The sequence below is a fragment of the Erigeron canadensis genome, chromosome 1 (assembly GCF_010389155.1).
Source record: "Erigeron canadensis isolate Cc75 chromosome 1, C_canadensis_v1, whole genome shotgun sequence".
Lineage (NCBI taxonomy): Eukaryota > Viridiplantae > Streptophyta > Magnoliopsida > Asterales > Asteraceae > Erigeron > Erigeron canadensis.
This window is the reverse complement of record NC_057761.1, coordinates 3,634,486-3,660,452: the sequence shown is the minus strand read 5'-3', so window position 1 is coordinate 3,660,452 and position 25,967 is coordinate 3,634,486. Positions and strand designations below refer to the sequence as shown.

General features: G+C 37.2%; 1 protein-coding gene and 2 long non-coding RNA genes across 5 annotated transcripts; all 3 read right to left on the bottom strand.

The window, feature by feature from the left end:
* Window positions 1–8,349: 8,349 nt before the first annotated feature.
* Window positions 8,350–17,872, bottom strand: LOC122591555. 3 transcript variants are annotated; one of them, XR_006322696.1, is made up of 7 exons: window positions 17,747–17,872; window positions 16,509–16,657; window positions 9,832–9,922; window positions 9,515–9,753; window positions 9,089–9,434; window positions 8,890–8,988; window positions 8,350–8,789 (listed from the first exon to the last, which is right to left on the bottom strand). It is a non-coding gene; the product is annotated as an uncharacterized LOC122591555 (long non-coding RNA). The 3 variants fall into 3 exon arrangements; XR_006322695.1 differs by lacking the exon at window positions 17,747–17,872 and having other exon boundaries at window positions 16,509–16,813; XR_006322697.1 differs by lacking the exons at window positions 16,509–16,657; window positions 17,747–17,872 and adding an exon at window positions 10,674–11,478.
* Window positions 14,581–15,488, bottom strand: LOC122591550. The gene is made up of 2 exons (XM_043763814.1): window positions 14,925–15,488; window positions 14,581–14,839 (listed from the first exon to the last, which is right to left on the bottom strand). Exons 1-2 carry the CDS (start codon window positions 15,316–15,318, stop codon window positions 14,670–14,672), a joined length of 564 nt encoding a protein of 187 aa, XP_043619749.1. The 5' UTR covers window positions 15,319–15,488; the 3' UTR covers window positions 14,581–14,669.
* A 966-nt stretch (window positions 17,873–18,838) lies between the features above and the next one.
* On the bottom strand, window positions 18,839–20,682 carry LOC122610344. The gene is made up of 3 exons (XR_006325456.1): window positions 20,561–20,682; window positions 19,910–20,112; window positions 18,839–19,423 (listed from the first exon to the last, which is right to left on the bottom strand). It is a non-coding gene; the product is annotated as an uncharacterized LOC122610344 (long non-coding RNA).
* Between the last annotated feature and the right edge of the window lie 5,285 nt (window positions 20,683–25,967).

The following is a 25,967-nucleotide window of genomic DNA, read 5'->3' as shown; positions in this document are numbered from 1 at the left end:
TAACATCAATAAGAACTTTTTCCTTTGTTGATGTGTCCATCCTTTTGGAAGTACCCCTACAACAAGATAATTAGCAAAAATCTGCATACCATGGAACATTAGATACAATACTCATCAAAGACTCATCCGGGAACGTATCATCAATATCATCCCCCTTTGGTTCCTCACGGTGAGGATCCTCTAACCTACTTAAATGATCGGCCGCTAAATTTTCAGCCCCTTTCTTATCCTTTATCTCAATATCGAACTCTTGCAAAAGCAAGACCCAACGTATGAGACGAGGTTTAGCATCTTGTTTAGCAAACAAGTACTTAAGGACTGAATGATCGGTAAAAACAATGGTCTTACTAAGCACCAAATACGACCTAAACTTATCAAACGCATACACAATCGCAAGCAACTCTTTCTCAGTAGTGGTATAATTCTGTTGAGCACTGTTAAGAGTTTCGCTAGCAAAGTAAATCGGACGAAAATGATTACCTTCTTGTTGTCCTAAAACAGCTCCAACTGCAAAATCACTCGCATCACACATTAATTCAAAAGGTTGAGACCAATCAGGAGAAACCATAATGGGTTAGTGAGTCAAACAATCTTTTAACAATTCAAATGCCTTCAAACAATCCGAATTAAACTCAAAAGGCACATCTTTTTCAAGCAAACGAGTCATAGGTCGGGTTATCTTAGGAAAGTCTTTAATAAACCTACGGTAGAACCCGACATGACCTAAGAAACTTCTAACGCCCTTTACATTAGTTGGTGGAGGTAACTTAGCGATGACATCAATTTTAGCCTTATCTACCTCAATCCCCACACTAGACACCTTATGACCTAACACAATGCCCTCTCTAACCATGAAATGACATTTTTCCCAATTAAAAACAAGGTGTGCCCGCTCACATCGCTTAAGCATCTTATCCAAGTTGGAAAGACACTTGTCAAAAGAGTCACCAAAGACCGAGAAGTCATCCATGAAAACCTCCATAGATGTCTCCAACATGTCTTGGAATATCGCGATCATACACCTTTGGAAGGTGGCGGGAACATTACACAATCCAAATGGCATCCTACAATAAGCATACGTGCCAAAGGGACATGTAAAGGTCGTCTTTTCTTGATCATTGGTGTCAATGGGTATTTGAAAGTACCCGGAGAAACCATCAAGAAAACAAAAATACTCGTTTCTGGCTAACCGTTCGAGCATTTGGTCAATGAAGGGTAAGGGAAAATGGTCTTTACGGGTTGCATCATTTAACTTCCTATAATCAATACACACCCGCCACCCGGTAACCGTTCTAGTAGGTACAAGTTCATTACGTTCATTAGTGACAACGGTCATTCCCACCTTCTTTGGTACACAATGGACCGGACTTATCCATGGACTATCAGAGATAGGATAAATAATTCCAGCATCTAAAAGTTTTATTATCTCTTTCTTAACATCTTTCATATTAGGATTTAGCCTCCTTCGTCTTTGAACACTTGGTTTGAAATTTTCATGCAAATTAATCTTATGTTTGCAAAATTCGGGGCTAATTCCGGGTATATCAGTTGTACGCCAAGCAAAGGCTCTTTTATGAGCCTTCAACATAGTCATTAACTTACCTTTTTCATCATCCGAAAGTGATGATGATATGACAACGGGAAGAAGTGACTTACCTTCGAGGAATGCATATTCCAAGTGCTCGGGAAGTGGCTTGAGCTCCAAATCGGTTGGTGGATTGTCCACCGAAGTTTCAATCTTCAAACCATCCTTCTCAATCTCCTCAAAAGTCTCATCCTCCGGTGGTGACTCATCCGTGCTTAACTCCATGATTTCTCTTACCATATCCGCCACCATTACTTGCTCCTCTTCACTACAAGCTAGCAAAGCTTTTCCTTCATCCGTGTCTAAGAAGTTCATCAATTCTATCTCAAAAGCTTCATCCTCGTCAATCACATCAATCCTGAAACATGAATCATCGGTAGAGTAAGGATGTTGCAAAGCTTTATCAATTGAAAACGAAATTCTATCATTTCCTATACCCAACGAAATAATCTTATCCTTAACACGAATGATGGCAGCGGCTGTATACAAGAAAGGTCGGCCTAAAATAAGAGGCACCTTGGCATCCTCTTCCATCTCAAGGATAACAAAATCGGCAAAAAAAACGATATGGGCTACTTTAACACACAAATTTTCAGCAATCCCCATAGGATACTGAAATGAATGATCGGCGAGCCTAATGCTCATCCGACTTGGCTTTAAAGCCGCTAAAGACAATCGCCTATAAACTGAAAAAGGCATCAAATTAATGCTTGCACCAATATCGGCCAAAGCATCACAAGTAAGCTTAGCATCAAGAGAACAAGTAATCAAAAAACTCCCTGGATCTTCAAGCTTAGGAGGGATTTGATTTTGCACAATTGTCGAACACTCCGCATTTAGGAAAGTAGCCTTAGCTTCCTCTAGCTTCCTCTTGTCCGTTATAAGATCCTTGATAAACTTGGCATAGTTCGGCATTCCTGAAAGCAAATCAACCAAAGACACATTAATATAAACCGATTTAATCATGTCTACAAACTTACCGTATTGTTCCTTGAGCTTCTCCTTCTTCAATCTTTGAGGGAAAGGAACTTTAGGCTTATATGGCTTTACTTGAAGCTCAACAGCCGCCGATTTAGCTACCGGTGTAGCAACCGGTGTAGTAGATGTAAGTGGAACGGCCGGTGTTTTCACGGCTTGGTTCGGCTCCACTACAATCTCTTCATCAACTTGTTCATCTTCATCCTCACTATCAACCTGCATAGGAACATTAGTAGCACTAGAAAGAGGAGGAGAAATAGGAGAATTAACTACCTTACCGGACCGAGTAGTAATGGCATTTACATGCTCATTCCTAACATTCGGGTGTTGATACTTATTACCTCCATCATTTGAACCGGAAGGCTTAGGATTTTGTTGGGTATGACTTGGCAAAGATCCTTGTTGACGATTAGAATTACCCATTCTATCAAGCCTCACACCTAAATCCTTGATCGCCGCTTGTTGACTTTTGATATTTTGATTCATCTTATCATTCAAAGCGGTGATATCGGTTCGGTAGTTCTCATTCTTCTTTTCTTGATCAACCATAAACTTCTTAACAAGATCCCTAAGCTCGGCATTAGGATCAACTATTTCAACCGGTTGAACCGAAAGACCTCCTTGATTTCTTCCTTGCCATGAAGCTCCCAATGTAGACCTATAATTTCCTGCACCATTAGAATTAAAATTAGAATTTGAATTACCTTGGTACCGGTTTTGATAAGCTCCATTCCTTTGAAACAGCCCTCGATTTGCAAACGGTGGTTGATATTGATTTTGAACATAATCAACTTCTTCATTTTGTGGTGCTTAATCACAATCTTCCGTGTAATGCCTATCACCACAGATATCACAACCCGCAACGGCCGTCTTCAAATCTTTTTCAATCAATCCAAGCCTACCATCCATACTTGCAAATTGCTTATCCATGTGACTTGCCAATGCCTTAATTTCAGCCACAACATCATTACTTCCACTACTATCAACCCGAGCCACACTTCTTCTTCCCATTTTCATAAGATCCGGTTTAATTCTACCCGCTTCTTGAATCACACTTGTACGAACCATATCTTCCATAATCTTATAGGCTTCGTTGTAAGTGACATTATTAATGTTACCTCCACAAGCCCAATCCAATTCCCTTTGAGTGCGGCTATCTAAACCCCGGAAGAAAATAAGAATGTGCTCAATTAATCGAATACCATGCCCGGGACAATTCCTCATCAACTCCTTCAATCTTTTCCAAGCATCTACCAAATCCTCACCTCTATGTTGCTTAAACGCCCGGATCTCCAACTTCATTGTTTCAACTAATTGAGCTGGAAAGAACCGCTCAATGAATCCTTCCCTCAACTCTTCCCATGTCTCAAACATGTTTTCATCGAGATTCTTATACCAAGTCGCCGCCTCTCCCGTGAGAGACAACGGAAACAATTCAAGCTTAACATGTGGCATTTGAGTCTCCCCATACTTGAACAATCGACAAACTTTTCAAACTTCTCCACATGATCATACGGATCCCACTTAACAACCCCGTCAAACTGATTTTTCTCAACCCGAGACAAATGATTACCCTTGACATTGAAATTCGGAGCGGTGGTTGGAGGACGAATAGCCGAGCCCCTATTAGGTGCAATGACTCGAGTACTCTCCCCAATAGTCCTATCAAACGGATGAACCATGTCTTCGGCCATGTTTCTAGGTGTAGTAGGAGGTGTAGAGGGTGGAGTGGAGTTTGGTGTTGATTGTGATGAATTTTTAGGTGAAGTTTTCGATGGAGTTGGTTGTTTATTTTCCGGTGGTGTGGAGTGGATGGAACTTTCAGCTTCAACGTTTAAGTTTAAGGAATCTATTTTGCTAAGTGAAAGGTTAACGGTTTTAGAAGGTTTCTTCCCACGTCTCTTCGTCTTTCCCGGATTAGATTGAGGACTTACTAGTGGTACACCGGCAGCCCTTGTGGTCATCAACTAAGAAACAACCTGAAAACACAAACAAAGAAAACCGTAAAACGCACCGAGTTACACAAACAAAACAAAACAGAAAATTTAAAACTAAAAATCGAAAATTAACCTAAAAAAACAAGTAACTCTCTTGCACGTGAGTACAAGAAAGGATCAACTACGAAATCTCAACCTAAAGCTCCTTAATTAATCCCCGGCAGTGGCACCAAAAACTTGATGTGTGAAAATCTAGTTAAATTAAAATCCTTAAAAAATACTCCGAATCGAATACCACATACAATGGGGCAGTGGACCCGTCCATATGCAATATAGATTAAAGTAAGTAAAGGTTCGTTCCACGGAGACTACAAAGAGCTAGCAAGTTTAAAGTAGTTAAAAAGATTTTGGTTTTTAAAGACACCACGTCATCTTGATTTTATATTAAAAGTTAGTTGATTGAAAGAGTTAGAAATTCCTAAGAATTTATCGAAAAGAAAATTGTCTTATATCAAATAGGATGAGAAGATCATCCACTTTCGACTCCGTGATACACTAACTCCGGTTGCATTTAAATTAAGACCCAGTCCAAAATTGTTGACAAGATAACCTAGACTCGAACAAAGAAACTCACTTGGTGGCCAACAAGCTTATAACTCTTTTCAAACCCATTAACTAACTAGTTCAATCCTAGAAAAATTGGCACCACCAACGTTTAATAAGATTTACCCCAATTAATTAATTTGTTTTGATTTCAATTATTTGTCTATATACTTCCGACACAATCGACAAAGCATGTAAGAATCACCAACAAGCACAATAATATAGAACAAGAAAACGATTCATTAAGATCACGACATAACATTAATAAAATCAACTTGGATTAAAAATATGCAACCATAGTCAATGTATCACTTCATCTCAGTGGATGACGAATTATTTAGCTACTCATAATCATAAACATAGCACAAAGAGTAAAAGTATAAGAGAACATATTGTACCAATGTGTAGAAAACAAGTAGAAGCTAAGAAAATCGATAACCGAATGCCTTGAAGCTCACGAACAACCCCTAGACCTTGATGGACGAAAAAGCTGCTGAATATTGCCCCAAAGAACCCTAAAATCGACTGGAGTTGATTATATATCGAATGGGAGGGTTTTGGTCTTGTATTTATAGTGAAAAATCAAAAACCCTTCAGCCGACCTAGTTTATGCGTCACACAAATGGTCTGTGCGCCGCACAAACCTTACTTTCCTTATTTTTGGACGCCCGATATGCGTCGCATGCCCCTCCTGTGCGCCACACAGGAACTATTGCCAAATTCCCTGATCAAAGTTCCTTCTTCTTGTGCGCCGCATAGACCTTTTGTGCGCCGCATAAAGCTCCAGAATTCACGAAACTTGTATTTTTCAACTCGTCTTCACTCGTACTCGTCCAAGAATCATCCTAATGCATCTTTCAACCTTCCAAATGCCATTTCTAACCAATGTACCTGTTCTAAGCCTGCAATCACTAACAATACCATCAAAGCATCGAATATACATACAATTTGCACATTATTAAGCTTAAAACGACTTATAAACGATATGGGAATATGCATATAAATGGACATATCAAAAGGGAAATGCACATTTACTAGAATCCTGCAATGTGTTGATTCTGTCCTGATCGGTCAAGAGACAGAAATAAGGGGCCAACTGGGGTACAGCAACGGGACCCAGAAGGGGAGTCATAACTACAACTGTATGAAGGACCTGTTGGGAAAGGTTTCACATAAAGCTTTAGACATCATGGCTGGTGAAATCGTACGCTTAGACAAAGTTCTTAAAAGACACGTAAAAAAATGTGGGTGCAAGGTTCAGTCTAGTTGCGGGCTACCATGTGCCTGCAAGATTATCGAGTACATGCAGCGCGGTTAGTATGTTTTATTACAATTTTTTTCCATGATAAGGACATAATGTCGTATACTTATTGATATCAAAAAAATGCAGGGACTCGTATTCAGCCTCATGTGATAGACCCGTTTTGGAGAAAGCTTGACTTAACACCGTGGACATGTGTAGAAGACGTAGACGATGAAGACGATGTCCATAAAGTCGTCGATGGTCTTACGAATTTCTTGGTTGAGCAACCCAAGGCCCAACAGAAACATTGGTTGTCAAAGATTAAGGACATGTTTAAGCCCGGTAAGACACTAGTGAAAGATCCTCTTGTTCAAAAGAGCACACGCGGAAGACCAGTCGGGTCGAAACAAAAGCCGCCAAAGGTATACAAAATACATCATAAATTTTTCAAGCTGATTAAAGAAATACATCATATATAACTACCTCAGTTTAGGTAATTGATTCTTACTAATGGTGTAGGTGCCAGATCTCAACAAAAACCCACCTGGGCTTCGAAAATCCAAGTCTAGTCGACCGAGGGAAGACGAGGTGCCCGATCTGAACAAACGCCCACCTGCGCAGCCCGCCAAACAAAGTGAGTACGCCCCCACCACATCACGGTTCGACAACACACATGATTATTTTGATGACCTAAAGGGTGCGCGACACAGTATGTACGAGCCGTCCCAATCCTGTCGTTATCCCGAGAAATGAAACTTGTTCGGGGAGCAGTCCCATTCCGAGGCAGAGTGGGTCAAAGATAATCCTGACTTTTTCGAAAACCTACACCCATATCCAGGTCTTGATGATATATATACATTCGGGGACCCAACCCAATCCTATGGGGTCGGAAAAGTATATAGCGTCGGGGAAACGTCCTACATTTTTGAAAAATTATATGGCTTCGGGGACCCGTCCTATGGGGTCAACTTTGAGCAACCATATTCTGAATTTGTCGATGACTTGTTCCGGGCACCACCGACACAACCTAACTATGCACCCATATATGAAACAACGCAAGAGCAGGTGTCAGATCCAGAGTCAGAGGCACAATCCTCCGCCAGTTGGGTTGGGTATGTTGCGGAACCGTATAACGCCAGTTTGTCCAAAAATTAAGATTGGGTACTAGATGAACTACCATCGTACATACGCCCGTACGTTGTCGGCGCACAGAATGTCAAAGGAGATGGTAATTGTGGATTTCGAGCTACCGCTATTGCTTTGGGGCTAGATGAGAAGATGGGTACAGAGTGGGTTCGTACGCAGATGCTCGCGGAGTATGAATCTGACCTCGATGGGTATATGTGAATGTTTGGGCAAACTGAGGGCACCCGCATGTTGTCGGATCTGCGAACATCTTATTATGGAAGAAGCCGACCCAAAGATCATTGGATGAGTAAAGTGTGGTTCCATATCCTCCTGGCCAATAAGCTGGGTATAATAATCAACTGCATAAGCCTACGTGACCCCCGCACGGTATTCCCGATGCATCACGGCTTGGATGAACTGTTATTCGAGCAACCGATAAGTATTGCTCTCATAAATGGCGAAAACCATTTTGTTGCAGTGCAATTAGCAGGCCAGTACCCAATGGCTTACAAGAATCCAGAGTGGGATTTCCACGCAAGCGGTCCTGCACGTCGACTAGCATCAATGTACGCAAATCAAGAACGAGCGTATCAAAATTGGATGTATGCAAACATACCAAGAGTACCACCTAGGCCTCCTATTGTAATAAATGATTAAATTCATTCGATGTTGTATATAGGTTGTATGTTTGTGTATTTTTTTATTGTACATATTTTTTATGTTCGAGTTTTCATTGTTCCAAAACAAGTTTACCATCATTAATTTTGTTGTAAAGTTGATATCCATCGTATTTTTATAAAGTGCATCGGATTATATTTTTATAATATTTTTTTTTAGCATCAAATTTGTTACAATCATAAAAAAACAAATGATCGGATCATAAAAAAAAAAAGATTATAAAAGGAAATCGAACTTCAGTTAAACCATGAATACAAACATAAACGAACAAGTTCGTAAAAAATAAAAACTAATCACTTTCACTATCACTATCAGTACCCAACCGCTGTGTGTGGGCCCGTGACGTGCTAGGCCCAGCCTGGGATGATGACGTCCTAGGCCCGGCCTGGAATGATGCCTGGCTCCAGGGCTAACCTGGGCGAACATATCATTCACGTTAAACGACGGGTGACTGCTAGGCTAGGAGAGGTTCCTCTATATCCTCTAGGAGGGGGACATTCAGTCCACGTGTTCCCCTAACGACACGCCCAACCACACGAGTATGTCCCGATCGGGTCCCTAAAGCGTCCACAAATGTCTGCGTAGGAGGGGTATTGGGCACTTCGGAAAGTCTATGGTGGGTATCAACAAGCCGCTCCTGTACCACATGAACAAAAAATTACAAAAAACTACCAATTAGTTATACTTAATAGAAATTTACAAAAAATTACGAATTTAAGTGTTGTGCGAGAACTTACATAAATGGGCATAGCTGCGTTCTGCACCGTCCCATCTCGTCTCGTGTGGGCCCGCAAATAGAACTCAGGCGGCTCCTCACGTCGCCCCTCATTATCTTCCTGTATATACATTAATCAAAGTTATATATATGTATGTGTATCTCTCTCTATATATATATACACACATATGTGGATATAAATATTTACGTATAACTTACACCATAACGCTATTCACGCTGAGCGTATGACTGCCGACCGTGAGTACTGACAATACTATCTTGTTGATGCCTGTTAGTCGTGTTTCTTTGGGCAGCAATCATCCGGGGCTCGCTGGTCCAGTAACGTAGTAGATGACTCCAGACCTGTGGAGACATTCCATACGGCGGTTGACTCTCCAATTCTGCCCGCCTCTGTGACCCACCCCTGTCAGTGAACCAAGTCTTCTTGAATTTTGATTTTTTGTCCCTGTAGATCTTCAGGGCATCCTGACGAATCATCTTAGTCACGGCCTCTCGTAAGGGGTGAGTTTCTGGGTGATCTAGATAGGGTTCCAAGTAGAACCGTCTCTACAATTTTGTAGTAATAGTTAGCATCTACCCTATTTTTTTAATGAAGTATTTAAATTGTAAAAATTAATGTTTTATACCACAAGCCATTCAGTAAGTCCATCCTTGATGGGCTGGGGCACCTGATCCCACGACTCGTAATTATGTGGGACGGTAGCGACATAGGTCCCCAAATAGCTCTTGTACCATTTGGCGTGGTCCCCGATGGCCTGCCACCTACTAAGATTGTTATTAAGCATAAGAGATATACGGCGTTCGAAATTCTGAAACTCCCGCTCCAGATCATTGTTAACAGCGGCAGCTCTCCCTGTGCTAATACCTGCAAAACAAAATAAAATAACAAATATATATACATATATAATATATTTATATGCTTAATACATCAATATATACTTACCACCCGTACGCCTACAGCCCCATTCGGGATTTCACCCCCAATTTGGAGGGTCATTACCACCATCTCCGCCATGAAGGGCAGCCATTTTAACCTACATAAGTTATACACAACTTATAAAATAATAAAAACAATCATAAATGTCAAAAAAAAAGGCGCAAATTAAATTAACATATTTTGGACACAATTGTTTTTCAAACTTATTATACCTAAAATGACCACATTTTTGCAACTTATTTTTCAAACCTTCTTTTCTAACATTAATACTAACCTAATAACAATTATATTAACAATTACAATCATACTAACAAGTGTTTTCTAACATAATACTAACAATCATATTAACAATAACCATAAATTTTCTAATAATCATATAATTTTTAACTATAATAATATAACACTTTAAACAATAATTCTAACTACCAATAATTCCTAAAAATCAATTAATATCTAAGAATCATATCATTTCTAACTATAATAACATAATATTTTAACAATCATATTCTACAAAGTTTTTACAATCAAACTAACAAACATATATTTCCTAACTATAATACTATAACATGTCTATAACTAATATTTTCTAACATATATTTTCTAACACTTATTTTCTAACATATATTTTCTATAGAAACATATATTTTATAACATTAAACTATAACATTTCTATAACTAATATTTTCTAACACATATTTTCTAACATTTTTTTTCAACATATATTTTCTAACAAACATATATTTTCTAACATTTATTTTCTATAACTAATAATTTCTATAACAAATACATATTTTATAACATTTTTATATATTAAAATAAAAACAATTTAAAAGGTAAACGAGTGTTACCTCGTCTGAAAACTAGTTCACCGGAAAAATGAGTAGTCGGAAAACCGGAAAAACTGGGTCACCGGAAAAAATCCATTCGCCGGAAAACTGGTTCGCCGGATATCGCCGGAAAAATCAAAAACTGGTTCGCCGGATATCGCCGGAAAAATCGTTCCTCGTAAAACTGGTTCGCCGGATAACTTATTCGCCAGAAAACAGTCGCCGCTAATACCGCGTCTGAAAATGGAGGTCGGGACGCCGGAAAACGTGGGACAAACAAATAAGATTGTTGATAACGAGGATGAGGGGATAGATGGCCGGATTATGCAAATAAAAAGGATATATTGCCTCAAAAATAGATGAAAGGAAGGAAGAGATGGCCGGAGGAGGTGTGAAGAAGAAAGGAAGAGATCTGCGCGTTTAAATCTATGTAGTTTCAGTGGGGTCCACTATTAGCGGCGATGTCGCCGCAAATAGTGGGGTCCATGGCACATGAAACGGTCGCGTTGAATGGCTACAATTTGTCAGTGGGACCCACTATTTGCGGCGACGTCGCCGCTAATAGTGGGTGGTGGGGATACCCTTTTTGACCTGGTCGTGTTACGCGCTTCGTATCTTATATTTTTTCCATAACTCATTTTAGGTGTTAACTATTGTACGTGACATGACTATAAGGTCGACAATCTTTTACCAGCTAGAGAGTGTAGGACTAACAGTTAATTGACAGGAAAAAAGAAGTCTAGTCCAACAGTTCTTTAGATATCCATATATCGTGTTGACACATTTATATTTCTACATACATGATTCTTGATCTCTGTGAGTACAACACTACTTAGTGAAGGTTTGCTTATATGATTTACCTAAGGTCCTGTGAAACAAGTTTTAGAGTATCACTTAGCATTTCATGTTTTTAGTCCATTTTTTCATAAGTTCATTCATGGTGTTGACAAAGGGATATCGTGACATGAGTTTTTAGATCGATACATCCGTATGTAGGGTAATAAGACTTACACCAACAGGAATCGAGAACGTAGGGATGATTCTAAGACGAAACGAGCTCCTGGACTGTGGTGATTGAAAACGTATGGCTGACGAACAAGGAAGTTCGAGTTTAATGACATATTTAGAAACATAGAGAATTCGAATGGCATAAGAAGAATACATGGATATTTACGAGAGTGATTGTGCCTTTGAAAATAGAACCCGAAACCGTAACGAAGATCGACAAAAGATAACCCCTACTACCTTTGGACCCGTGAGCATTGTAGTCGTATTGGGTAATGAACTCGTAATGAGTACCAGGTTGTTCTTGTTGCTCCAAGATAGTGATAAGTAACATATTCTGAAGGAGTCTTTTAGTGTTGTATGAGTAGAGATGTTGTGCAATTTGAATACATTGTGGTATTTATAGAAGGTTGAGGATGGTTTGGAGAGGTGATGGAGGAGGCCAAAAACTGGTCACATTAGTGGTCAAGAAGGGTGGCTCCACGGTGGAAAAATTCCTGTAGAGAACTTGCCTAAACTAAGAGGTTTGTGTTCCTAAAATTGAAAGTAAGTTTTGGACTTTGTCAAATGTAGACATGGTTCCTCCTTGGAACCGATCAGCTTAAAGGAAACAATGGGGAAATGGGCTGCTTTGTGTATTAATGTGTTCAAAAGAATCTTTTACTTAAGAATATTATCAAGGTCTTATGGTTAACTAAAGAAAGAAGGTATATTGTGAGAATATTGTCTGACAATAGGAGGATATTGCTTGATATCAAATAGATTTTTGTTCCTTTTAGTTGGTTGTCGTGTAGTAGCTTGTCTACTAACTTTGGTTTCATTTGAGTTATTTATAGTAAATGAAATGGACTTCTAACTTGGAGCTACATTCATAATAGTATTGATGTTATATATATACAGGCCACATACCCCGACCACGGAATGTTCGGTAACCCGACCACCCCTCTTTAGGAGCGACTGTCGCTCCTAAAGGGTCAACCCATTTATTGCTCGCGGATACCTATGCATATACCCGTTGGAACCGTTGACCCGTCAAACCCCTCTTTAGGAGCGACTGTCGCTCCTAAAGGGGTGCCTCGAAAAAATTAATATATTCTTTCTCTGTACCGATCCATCCCCTTATTCATTCCCTTCTCCCTTTCTCTTCTCCATTCCAACCGATCCAACCCCCCTCTCCCCCATATTTTCCGGCCAAGATATTCCGGTGAGGCTTTAGGAGCGACCCAGTTTTTCAGTGAGGCTTTAGGAGCGATCCGTCGTTACCCCTTTCATAAACCCAATGTTGAAGTAAGTTTTTATTTTTATTTTTTTATTTCGTATCTATTAATTTACTATATAGTATATGTATTAGTTTGATGTTATTCTTGTTATGCATAGATGTATTAGGATCGATCTTATATGCCCATAGATTTAACGTATTGTATACGCCCATAGATTTAATGTATTGTTGTTCTTGTGTTCTTGTTGTTGTTCTTGTTTTTGTTATGTAAAAATGTTTGTAAAAAAGTGTAAAAAATATAAAATGTAAAAAAAGTGTATTACATAGTATATAAAAAATATATTTAAAAAAAGTTTATAAAAGTTTGTACTAGAAAATGTTTGTATTAGAAAATATAAAATGTATAAATAAAAAAGGTATTAAAACATAAGTATAAAAAGATATTAAAACATATATTGAAAAAGTAGTAGTACAAAAGTCATATAAAAAATTAAGTTAAAAAAAAGTAGTTAAAAAAGTTGATATAAAAAGTATTATAATACGTGTATTATTTATGTAGATATAAGAAAAATGCTAGGAGCTCACGGCGGCGACGACGATGGAAACGATCCGCACCGATCGTGGTGGAAGAAAATAACAGGCTGCAAAAACAGCGGTAAGAAAATTGACTTTACATTAAATTTAGTTATGCATTGAAATAATTGTATTCTTATCGTTTAAAGTAACTTATTTATGTTATTGTTACTTATTGGTTTTGTAGGGTCAAAGAAAACACCACCACCACCAAGAGGGGCAGCCAAACATCTAAACCTTGAGGCTGCCTTCAAGAAAAATGGAGGCCCGTTACCCATGTACTTCGATTACAAATCAAAGACCTTTCAGTCGATCGGGGACTACGGGGCTATGTACAAATCTTTGTTAGGCTCATTGATCGGAGATATCCCCCAGTACTACGAGTCATGGGACGATGTGCCTGAGTCTCTAAGGGACAATATCTTGGAGGAAATACAGGTTAGAATATGTTTCTTTTTATATTTTTTTACTTAATATGTTTTACAATGATAACCCCGAAAATGCTAACTTGTATTTGTAAACAATGTAGCGCTGGTTTGCGATGGACCAGTACTTAGAGCTTGATGAAGACGACCCCACCCGGAAGGCAGCAAAACAGGCTTTCCGTGCTGATGCAGCTAGCATATATAGGCAGAGAAAGTCAAAATTCAAATCTCAGCATTTTACAGCACGGGGCGGTGTAGGCGCAGCAGATACCCTGCAGACAGCACCGCCAACTGGTATGGACCCGGAAGAGTGGGGAAAACTATTGCGTTTCTATACGAGGGATGACCGGGTCAAGCGGGCCGAGACAAACAAGACAAACCGGTCCAAACAGGCGGTGGGGACTCAGGGTCGGCGATCTATTTCTCTTGCCCACGATCGGGCGTTGGTACGTTTGGTTTTAACAAAAGTATACAATTCTTGTGTTTTTTTTATGCTAATTATTTGACTTGTTTGCAGGCCAAGCACCATAACGAAAAGAAGGAGGGGCTACCGCCCACGTGGGAGTCGACTTGGGCGGCAACCCACAGACTACAACCTCCAGAAGTTGCGGTATATACATAACTTTAAGTTAAATTACTTTTAATTACTGCTCCATTTATTAAACTTACCTTACTATTTACATGCAGTCCCTTCTGGAAGCTGTGCAGGTGAGACATTCACAGGATCCTGCACCAACACCTCCAACCCAGTTGTTCCCGGAAGCGTTTGGATCGCGATCGGGACATCAGCGCGGACTAGGGAGGATTCTCAGGGGTTTCGGATCCCATGATTTCCCTGTTGAGTTGCTCGCTCTCAACCCTGTTGGTAGTATAGTTACGATAGTTGCGGTGTTGGTCGACCCAACATGACACAAATAACTCCTTGTACGAGGCAAGCCACTGTATTTGTAGATACTTATAAAGATCTGCAGGAAAATAAAAAGTGATTTAGCTACATGGTTACATCGTAAGCGTTATCATAAAAACAGTATGGGGACGGGATGTATATACTTGGTTTATCTGCCAAGAATACTTTTAGCCGCTGCTCATTCTCTGCGTATTCTTTAACCGTGATTGACTTTACGAGTTTATCCCACCGGTGTCTAAACGAACCATAATCTTTTTTTGACCCAAACGATGGGTTGGCATGTAACTCAATATTCCTCCAAATGTGTATTCTACACAGTATCAGCTTCGTTTCCGGCATCACATCCTTAACCGCTTTCATGAGGGCCAGATCCCGATCAGTGAGTGCCACACGCACGACGAACCCTTCTTCGAGCGTCGACCTCAAGCACTGTAACACCCATGTGTATGCCGCATGTTGCTCATTTTCAATAAGTGCGTGCGCAATGCTGAATGTCTTGCCAGTTGGAGTGACACCCACAATCTCAACAAGCGGCATGTTGTAAACGTTGGTTTTATACGTGGCGTCTATTTCAATGATCCAAGGAAATGCACGCCATATGTCAAGTGATGTAGGATGTACGAAAAAGAGATTGGTCAAACATCCGGTTTTGCTATCCGTCGTGTACTGATACGTGTACTGATGGTCAGATAGTAATTGGAGCACGATCTGCAACGGGTAAACAACCAAAGTATAAGGAAGTCGTATTTTTTTAAAAAATAAACATATAGTTATACGATTCACATGCAGGTATGTTTCTTATTTCACCTGCGTTCGAGTTTCCCCTCGTTGTTGGGCGTGCTTTAGCCGGTGTTGCCGCAGGTAGTTAGAAATATCTTGTGAACGGGTCAAGATGCCGGGAAATGCATCCTTCAATTGGTCCCTTATGCTATTTGGCCCAAAACCTAGCAACGCCTTTTCGTCCACAAATTCTTTTTGAACATTGGTTAGTCGTCTTGCGTACGCAATACCTTCTAAATTACGAGCTGATGGATGGTTATGTCGGTGATCTATAACTTCAACCCACCAACTATGGTCCTTTGTGAGACGGCCTACCAATTTGAATGGACAGTCAATTTTGGTACTCCCTTTGGGTGCCCCGGTTGACCGCTTATCTTTTTTTTCACCACGGTTGCAAATAAGGACCACCTTTTTAACTTCTCCGCCTTTTGTGGCATTTGATCTTCGTGTTACTAACACATAACCAAGCTCTTTTGCCGTTCTTTGAGCCCAGTCTACCAAATCTATGTGTGTGTCAAACACCTGAAATATTTTATACACTTTTTTTTAATACACTTTTTATACACTTTTAATTTTACTTTTTTATATACTTTTTTATAATTAGATTTTATATGCACTTTTTTATAATACATTTTTTTAATACACTATTTTATATACTTTTTTATAATCCACTTTCTTATACACTTTTTTATAATACACTTTTTATACACTTTTTTATAATACACTTTTTTATACACTTTTTTTTTAACAATTTTTCAATAGCTTTTGTTAATCTACATTTTTACGTACATTTTTTAATATGTTTTTATAAACAATTTTTTATCCGTAGTTTTAATAATTAGTTTTCTTACATGCTTTTATAGCAACAAATCTAATGAATAATAACAAAATACAATTACTCACAAAATAACAACACAAAAAATGAAAAGGTTGGATTATATACATACCTCCTTGGTATAAAAAACATCGTGATCGTAATCAAATTAGCACGGACATCTGGGGATTCAAATTCGTCATCGGGCTCTTCGTACACAAACTCGTCATTTACACCTTCCGGCGCATTTGGATTTAAGAAAATTTCCTCCAAGCAATCCATCTAAAATAATAAAAACACTTATCAGTAATATCTATACTTACTATACTTTATATCCAAAAACGACCGAATGAGTTTGAATAAATGAAAACAGAAACATTATGAAGTGTAAAAGTGAGCAAATTCAAATGAGGAATGTGTAGATTATGAAGTGTAAAAGTGAGCGAATGAAATGCCTCGATCGATCGAACTTTTAAAGGGAATATGAATCGTCACGGGGAAACAGAAACATTATAGGGGCAAATAGTTAGATTCGAACCTACTACCCCTTTAGGAGCGACAGTCACTCCTAAAGGGGTGGTAGGTTCGAATCGTACATAACATTTGTCGTATGCTGTCGCCTGTTGTCGTATCCTACTACCCCTTTAGGAGCGACAGCCGCTCCAAAAGGGGTGGTCGGATTACATATGGGGTGGTAGGCCTACACGTCCCCTATATATATCCACAATTTGGATTCAATTGTTTGCCAATTGACTTAAGGTTTGAGTAAAAGTACACAGGGTCATAATTTTGTTCATTTGGAATTACAACAACAACAACATTTGGAATTACAATGCGTCTAATGTTGTTGTCATTTGGAATTGACATTATATGTTCAAAATGATATAACAGTTAACCAATCTACATATTGATCTAAAAGATAGTTTCCAGAATATTGAGTTAACATTTGGTATTTTCTTTTAGTAATTTAGTAAAATAAAATCCTATCATATCATATCTAACTAGTCCTTGAAGAATGAGTGAGGGGCAATGTGAATGTTCTAACCGACCTAAAACTATCTTTTAGAGTTCATAATTTTACCCCCATAATTATTACAACATGCTAAACTGACACTGCTACTTATTTGTTATGTAACAGATTAACCAACAAAATATATCGATGTTTGTTTGTTATAAAAAAGAACATGGTCAATTTGTAGGCTAGTCAATTGAACATTGTGGTTCATAAACAGATTCAAAGAAAAATATAATGCCGCCACTACGCTATATGGATAAACAGATTTTAAAGAACGACAAGAAAAGGAAACAACTTTCATCATCCATCAAATACAACTAAACCTCATGTGATTTACAAGAAAAAAGTGATATTACCTCTGAACTTCAAAAACACGTCTGGAAAAAACAAGATGATGATGATGATGATGAATCATGCGCCATTGAAGATGTGCAATTTTACAGATCTGAGCAAACCTCATACCTACAGACTTGGGAACCTTTTTTTTTCTTTTTCAACTTAAAAAATGAAGATTTGGTATTTTGTTTTTGATGACAGGTCAAATAGCAAATACGGTTTAATTTTAGGAAAAAATTAAGAAAGTAAAAAAAAAAAAAAAAAGTAATTGATGTTTATTTGTAGGATGTAGGGTGAATGACTATGAATTTTCAAAAAGTGTCTGCAATGCATGTGGAGGTGGGGTCATAGTCATGTGATAGTTATAAAAGTATTCATTTTTAATACTTTCTCCTATTCTGATCCAAGCCAATAAATGAAAAATAAAACTTTATTATAGAATACAAAAGTAACTTATTTTAAAATATAAAAATCTGAAAATTTATACAACTTAATTTAAACTCAAATTACTTAAAATTAAACTTTTCGATCTAAAAAAAGCATCCAATTCGTTAAATTTAGTTTAAAATCAAACAATGTATAAGTTTGAATCTTCCTATTCTTAAAAATATCTACAATGTATTATATTTAGTTTATATAAAATTTGAATTCAAAATAATTTTGTGCTTAATTCTCAGATATTGTCTTTGATTGAAGGTGAAAACTTTTATAATTAAATAATGTATATACATGTCTAAAATATCACAAACCATAAAAATAAAAAAATAAAAAAAAAGTCTAATATATAACAATGTATTATGTTAACCTAACCGTGTGTATGCTTTTCAGTTTTCATTATAAAAGTTATACTCGTATTTAGTTTTGACTATTAGTCAAATGTCCAAGTAAACCATCAATGGTATTGGTGACAAAATAACCTCTCAGGACAAAACAGGGTGCATGTTTTGGAGCTTTTGCATAAGAAACTAAGCATTAAAGGACACACTTTAATTAACAAGGGTATTGCCAGAAATACACAGCAGAAATGTACAAAATGTGACTCTTTTCGGCCACCCGAAAACGGAGCCTTTGCAACTACCGAATTTGTATATACGTGATTGATACGCCCTTGATGTGGTGCAGACATTACTTTATTCACCTTAGCACCATATTCCTTTCTTGACAGTAACACCACATTCCGTTATTCACATTAAGTGTGGTTCTAGTAATCATAGTTAGACATTGACGCAATGTGCAGACTTGATGACTCCTATTTTATTGGCCATCATCTCATCAGAAGTCCATGATCATGGTTGTAATAATGATTAGGAATGTATATGCTATGAAAAATGGAAAGAGATATCGATAGCCAACGTCTAGGCACACTTATTAATCATAGCAACAATGCATAGCAAGCAGAAGTAAGTTCAATGTGGAAGAATATTCCAGAAGTCAAAGGCCGGTAGCTTACAGAACATGTCCGAAAAAGATGTGTTTATAGATGTGCTAAACGAGCACATGCCTAGCAACATACATGCGATCTACCTTTCCTATACATGCCTTTTGGTCTGCAGTTGTGTTCTTCCATTTGCTGCTATTAGGCATGTCAATTTCATTGTTTAGATGCAGTTTTTCTTAGTCACAGCCTTATTAGTATTAATAATCTGCCCAGGATGCTCAAGATAATTATTGCTGAGATTCCCTTCATACGAGACATCCTTCAATGAAGCCCCAGCGATAAGAACATGAATTATCAAAACAGCTGAATTCAAGATATTGAATGGTCGAAGTAATTATTGTGGTGCAATGATAAAAACAAGAACTTTGTGGCAAAATCTTAGATTGACATTTAACCAATCGCTAACTGGGTAACACCAAGTAACATACTCTATCCATGTCAAAGGTTTTCCTGAATGGAGTTGAAGGGCAACATCACCAACTACCTGTTGGAAATGTTGTCCTTTTTCAAGTATTGAGTTTTGTTATAAAAGCTAACACAGATATATAATTTCACCATAATTATACAGCTGAGGTCACGATTTCGAATTGAAAAAGCCCTTTGATATGGACCGAAATCAATATTATCAGCTTATTACTGTAATATTAATGACAATGGTCATACAAATAACTTAAACATGAAACAAAGAGAATAGGAGATTACCCTTTAGCAAAAAATAATCCAGCAAGTACCACAAGAGGCATACCTTGGCCATGGATATATATGAATGTTCCGCCTGCAACATGAGGTGTGAGAACTACATTTGGGAACTTTAACACTGGATCATCTGGGACCAAAAGACCATGCGACATCAATTCCAAGGCCTCCCAAATGACCCGACTTCAGACCATTATGAATGGCCTCATAATCCAAGAGACTACCTCGAGCGACATTGACCAGTAGTCCACCCTGAAAAATTAAGCTGATCATCATTAATAGCATTAAGGGCTCTATTTGCACAATTGACTAAATTTTGAGAAACCAATGTAAGAAAACATCAAGAAAATTTAGTATTTTCTCATCTGATCCTATTTTTGTGCAAGCCTCATCAAAAATCCCTCTCTTTTTATGTCCGACAACTTCACACAAAAATTAACAAAACACTTCCCAAAACTACTAGTATTCAATGCAACCAAACTACATGTATGAAAAGCAGAAACTGAGTTTTGTAACACTTTCTACCATGGATAACTTTGTAGATTATATCTATAAAAACTAAACTTTGTCATTGCAGAAATTAATTTCTTATTTATAACACCGCCGTCGTCAAAGATGAACATGGGTTAGTCAAAAGAAGTTCCGCCCCGTTTACAAAGAAATCAATTTAGAGATGTTACAGAGGATGAAAGTGTCTTACAGTTTCCCTGTTCATCGTCAAGCGACAGGTAACTATGTCAGATATCTTTGCAACTCGTATATATCTTCATGAGAACCTTTCTCATCAACCAAATCCTCATGTCTGCCTTTTTGAGATGGTTCTGGAAGCAAAACAAAGCTAACAGTGAATAGTACATGACAGCAGAATATTAACTAAAGCAATCTTTCCAATACAACTAAAGTTACAGAATTTTTTGGAAGCTAGTAATCTTTCCAATACAACTTGCAAAACTAGAGAATCAAAGGTGGCTTTTGCGAAACTAGTAATCCCGAGTATAAGAGACTTGGTTGTATAATATTTTTACGAACCGAGATTGGCAAACCCAGGCCGGACTTCTTGGGATCAGCAGTTAGAAATATCAATTTTATTCTAACATGCATCAAACTTAAAAACTTGTTGGTTGTTTATTTATAATGCACAACTATTAGATCCCTCATATATAAGAATGGGTATCTTTACAACGACGACAGCCAAGGTTATACTTTGCCTGAACTTATAAGGGTTTCTTTATCTTCACTCGTTTTTGTAGGGAGCACTTGATCCGCTACTAAGTGTCTCTTCTATCTTATAACAAATCACTTTTCATCCAAATAAATAAGAAAATTATGCGGCAGATTATTCTAAATATGAAAGACATAACTGACAATAAAATTTGACCGAGCTTACTGCTTTTCCGAATAATGCGTCACCAATTGGTTCTCCATCTTTCTTCTGCCTCACGGCAATTTGCATCCCATTCTGCAGAGCCAAGATTTGGGTTCACATAACTAAATAGGACAACACACACACAGAACCAAAGACAGAAAGAGAAGTACAAAGGAGAAAACATAAGGAAGATATTATGCCAGCACTAAAAACTACTCTCCAAATATCGAACTCATCTTGCAACGAGAATTTATAAATTATTAAACTGCAAAAAAGGAAGAACAAAAAACAATAATGTTTCTGTTTTTAGGCCTTCAGAAGGGGGTTTAGTGATGCATTGATGCGGTAGAATGCGGTAGTAAGACTTGGACTCGTCAAGACCCGATTCGGTACCCGACCTGAATGGAATAATATAGAATAATATGGAACAATCAAAATATTATATGTTCAAAACCTTTTAGTTTTCAAAATATTTAATAGTTTATTTAATATTTTGATTTCTTTATCACAATCCCACTATAAATTGGGATGTAAGTCTTGTTATTCAATAGTTTTTCATCAATATATGAATTTCGTTTTTCCTCTTTATCACAAGTGTGTGTTAGTGTGTGAATTTTCCAAGTTGTCGGTATTCATTGTGAATCAACGATAATTTGAAGAGTTGTTCCTGGTATTCTTAGAATCAACAGGATCAATTATCTATCCTTTTTTTCTCGCTGTGTCAGTTGGTACCAGAGACGAATATCCTGATCAAGATGTCTTCAATTGATGGTATAATCTATGATTATCCACCGGTGTTTGACGAATACAGAGATGAAGATTGGTACGCTTGGGCTACCGGTGATGTGAATAGAATCCAAATCAACAATTTCAATCCAAATAAGATTGTCAACTCCAACTGCGTTTTGATCAGATGTATGGGTGAAGACAATAGGGTTGTTATCGGTGGGCTGCAAGTGCATAAAATACTCATGTCTAAAACTAATCTGTTGCATTATAGGCAGAACTTCACAACTCTTATTGTGAATATAATGAAGAAAGACAAGTTATATTTATCACAAGGAGGTCCCATCATCTTATCACACGTGAAAAAAGAGTATGGATACTATGGAACTGCATATGACGATAAAATGACTCTTTCTCAAAATACAGGTGTCTCATGGGGTTTAATTGTTATGGAAAATCAAGAGTTACATTCCAAAAGTAACCCCGAAGTTACTAGAGATTTTCAAGGCAAGCCATTAACTAATGCATTAATTGAAAATTTTAGTATTAGTTGCGCTTGTTCCAAACGATTTAAACTTGGTCTTGATTCGAAGCGAAAAGATTTGATTTGCCAAGTTATCACTGATCTCTTGTTCGACGTTGGAGCAAATCCACCCGGCAACCCGATAGACGTGGGACCCGTCAATGCAAGTTGTATATACTTGACACGGACCAGGACAACTTGTGAGCTTAAACGACAATTAAACAAGAGACGCTTGGTTCCATTCAACCCAGGTGTATGCAAAACTCGAGGCCGAGTTTTTTTTAAGGAGGGGAGAATGATGCAGTAGTAAGACTTGGACTCGTCGAGACCCGATTCGGTACTCGACCCGAATGGAATAATCTAGAATAATATGGAACAATCAAAATATTATATGTTACAAACCTTTTAGTTTCCAAAATATTTAATAGTTTATTTAATATTTTGATTTCTTTATCACAATTCCCACTATAAATTGGGATGTAAGTCTTGTTATTCAATAGTTTTTTATCAATATATGAATTTCGTTTTTCCTCCCTATCACAAGTGTGTGTTAGTGTGTGAATTTTCCAAGTTGTCGGTATTCATTGTGAATCAACGATAATTTGAAGAGTTGTTCCTGGTATTCTTAGAATCAACAGGATCAATTATCTATCCCTTTTTTCTCGTTGCGTCATGCATCAAACCCACCCTCCAAGTCTCAAAATTTTCTCGTAATGAGAACCTACAAATTTTAATAGATCCCAACGATGTATATACGCTTCTAGGTTTTCTGAACATGGTCTAGACATCTAGTGCTCACGCTTGCACTACGAATGCACGTTACACAGAAGTTAACAAGAAGCGTACATGAAATACTCGTTCATTAACGTAATTTAAAGTCAACATACTTCAAATTATTAAAAGTTATGTTTAGCTAATCATGATCGAATTTTCCTATTTTAAAAATATTTACGATATAGTAGATTCAATTTATACACGTTCCAATCAGTTTGAACACAAATAAATTGCGTTTAAGTTTCGAATAACTTCTTTTTTTATAAATGGCCAGATCAAATATTACAAGTTTAGATTACCTTGTCTTAATCGGGTTTACACTAGAAATTTCTCTCACCCAATACATACTAGGAGGAATACTCCTATAAATCTTGTAGTCCACCCAAAAAGCACAAAATATATTAGGAGAGAACCTTATCACCTTAGGCTCAAACTTGAGTCTCCACAGATCCAAACCCTTCCATACAAATATCTCTACCATTAGCCTATTAACAAATTTAATTAACTAAATGATGTATATGCATGTTTAGAATATCACAACTGATAAAAAGCAAAAATTCTATCTACAACGACGTCATTATGTAAACGTAATTGTATATATACTTTTCATTATAACTAGTCATATGCTCCCACGATGAGACAGTACAATGACGGACGTCAGTGACGAGTGGTGGTAGCGGCTATAGCGGCGGTGGCGGTAGAGATGTGGTAATTAATGTAAAAGTAATTGATGAAAACGGGTTGTTTAATTATTTTAAGAGTTGAGATATCTATCTTGTAAATAATTTTATTAAGTGTAATACAGGTATATAATGTAGAGATATTTAAATTAGTGAATAAAGGAGAAGGATAATTTGAGTAGATCAAACTCTTTTTTTTAAATTGAGAGGAGATCAAATATTTTATAATGTAATATAAGATAAATAGTTATTTTGTTTGTATTTGAATGATTAATTTCATTACATAAACCTATAGCATTTGACTTTACATGCTCAAATGAAGCTTTGACTATTATTCAAAGAGATAATTATCTTGTAATGTAACAAACTTTGAACAAATGTCTATAGTAGAAAATAACTAAAGTTGTGTGTATTGTATGTAAACAACTCGAAAATAATATTTATTGTGTATAAGAAAATGTATTCAACCAATTAAAATCAGACAAGTGGCACCTCTATATGGTTGCCACATATGTTTTCTTACATACAATAAATATTTTTTAAAGTTGTTTGCATACAATATACAAAACTTTAGTTATTTCCTACTATAGACATTCGTCCAAAGTTTGTTAAATTCCAGGATACTTATCGCTTATTTAAATGTATCCAAGTAAACATTCAAAATAACTTCCCTCAACACAAAACAGGGGTGCACGTATTGGAACTTCTGCATAGGAAATTAAGCATTAAAGGACACTTTAATTCACAAGGGTATTGCCCGGATAGCAGAAAGATGCAAAGTGAGACTTTTCTGCCACATGAAAATGGAGCCTTGCAAATACTGCATTTGTATGTATGTGATCGATATGTTCTTGATGTGGTGCATACATTCCTGTATTCACATTAAAGTGCGGTTTTATGGTTAGACATTGACGCAATGTGCAAGACTTGATTACTCCTAATCAATTGGCCATCATACTTGACTTTGAACTTCAACTCCGCATCTCATGTGAAGTCCATGATGATTGTCCGAATAATGATTATGCATGTATATGTTATGGATAATGGAAACTGATATGGATAGCCACCATCTAGACATGCTTGTTAATCATAGCAACAAATCAACAATACATAGCAAGCAGATGTCACTTCAATGTGGAAGAATATTCCAGCAGTCAAAGGCAGATACCTTACAGAACAGGTTGGGAAAAGATGTGTTTATAGATATGCTAGACTTGCACATGCCCAGCGGCATACATGCGATCTAACTTTCCTATATGTGCCTTTAGTTTGCAACTGTGTTCTTGCATTTGCTGCTATTAGGTATGTCAATGTAATAATACGAGTATTATTTTTGTACAGTGAAAAGAACACAAATTATCAAAACAGCTGAATTTAAGATATCGAATGGTCCAAGTAATATTGTTGTACAACGATAAGAACAAGAACTTGGTTGCAAAATCTTAGATTGACATTTAAACAATCGCTTACCAGGTAACATCAATTAACATACTCTATCCCTGTCAAAGGTTTTCCTGAATGGGGTTGAAGGGAAACATAACCAACTACCTGTTGAATTTAAATAAATGAAGATGATTACAAGCTTGCTACTACCGAAATATATTCTCACTCAAGGGTATCTATTTGAGTAAAGATTAGTTCAGAAAAAATGAAATCTTACAGAAATGAAAAACCTCATCCTAAGAATTTTGAGTTTAAAAATGTAGTCCATTTTCAAGTATTGAGTTGTTATAAAAGCTAACACAGATATATAATTTCACCATACTTATACAGCTCAGGTCACGATTTCAAATTGAAAAAGCCCTTTAATATCAATCACCATATGGAGCTTATAGGAAAAAACAGTCAAATCAGATAGATTCACCTTGGCATTAATTTTCAAAGTTCAAATTGGGAAGTAGTTTAAAAAACAATAGTTGGCATTACTCATACTAATGACAATAGTCATACAAATAACTTCAACATGGAACAAAGAGAATAGGAGATTATCCTTTCGCAAAAATAATCCAGCAAGTACCACTAGAGGCATACCTTGGCC

Excerpts from the sequence above, each read along its gene's own strand:
- LOC122591550 (XM_043763814.1), bottom strand. The coding sequence starts at position 15,318 with ATGCCGCTTGTTGAGATTGTGGGTGTCACTCCAACTGGCAAGACATTC. Across the intron at positions 14,840-14,924 it reads ATTCTTGGCAGATAAACCAA|ATCTTTATAAGTATCTACAA; the intron begins GTATATACATCC and ends ATTTTCCTGCAG.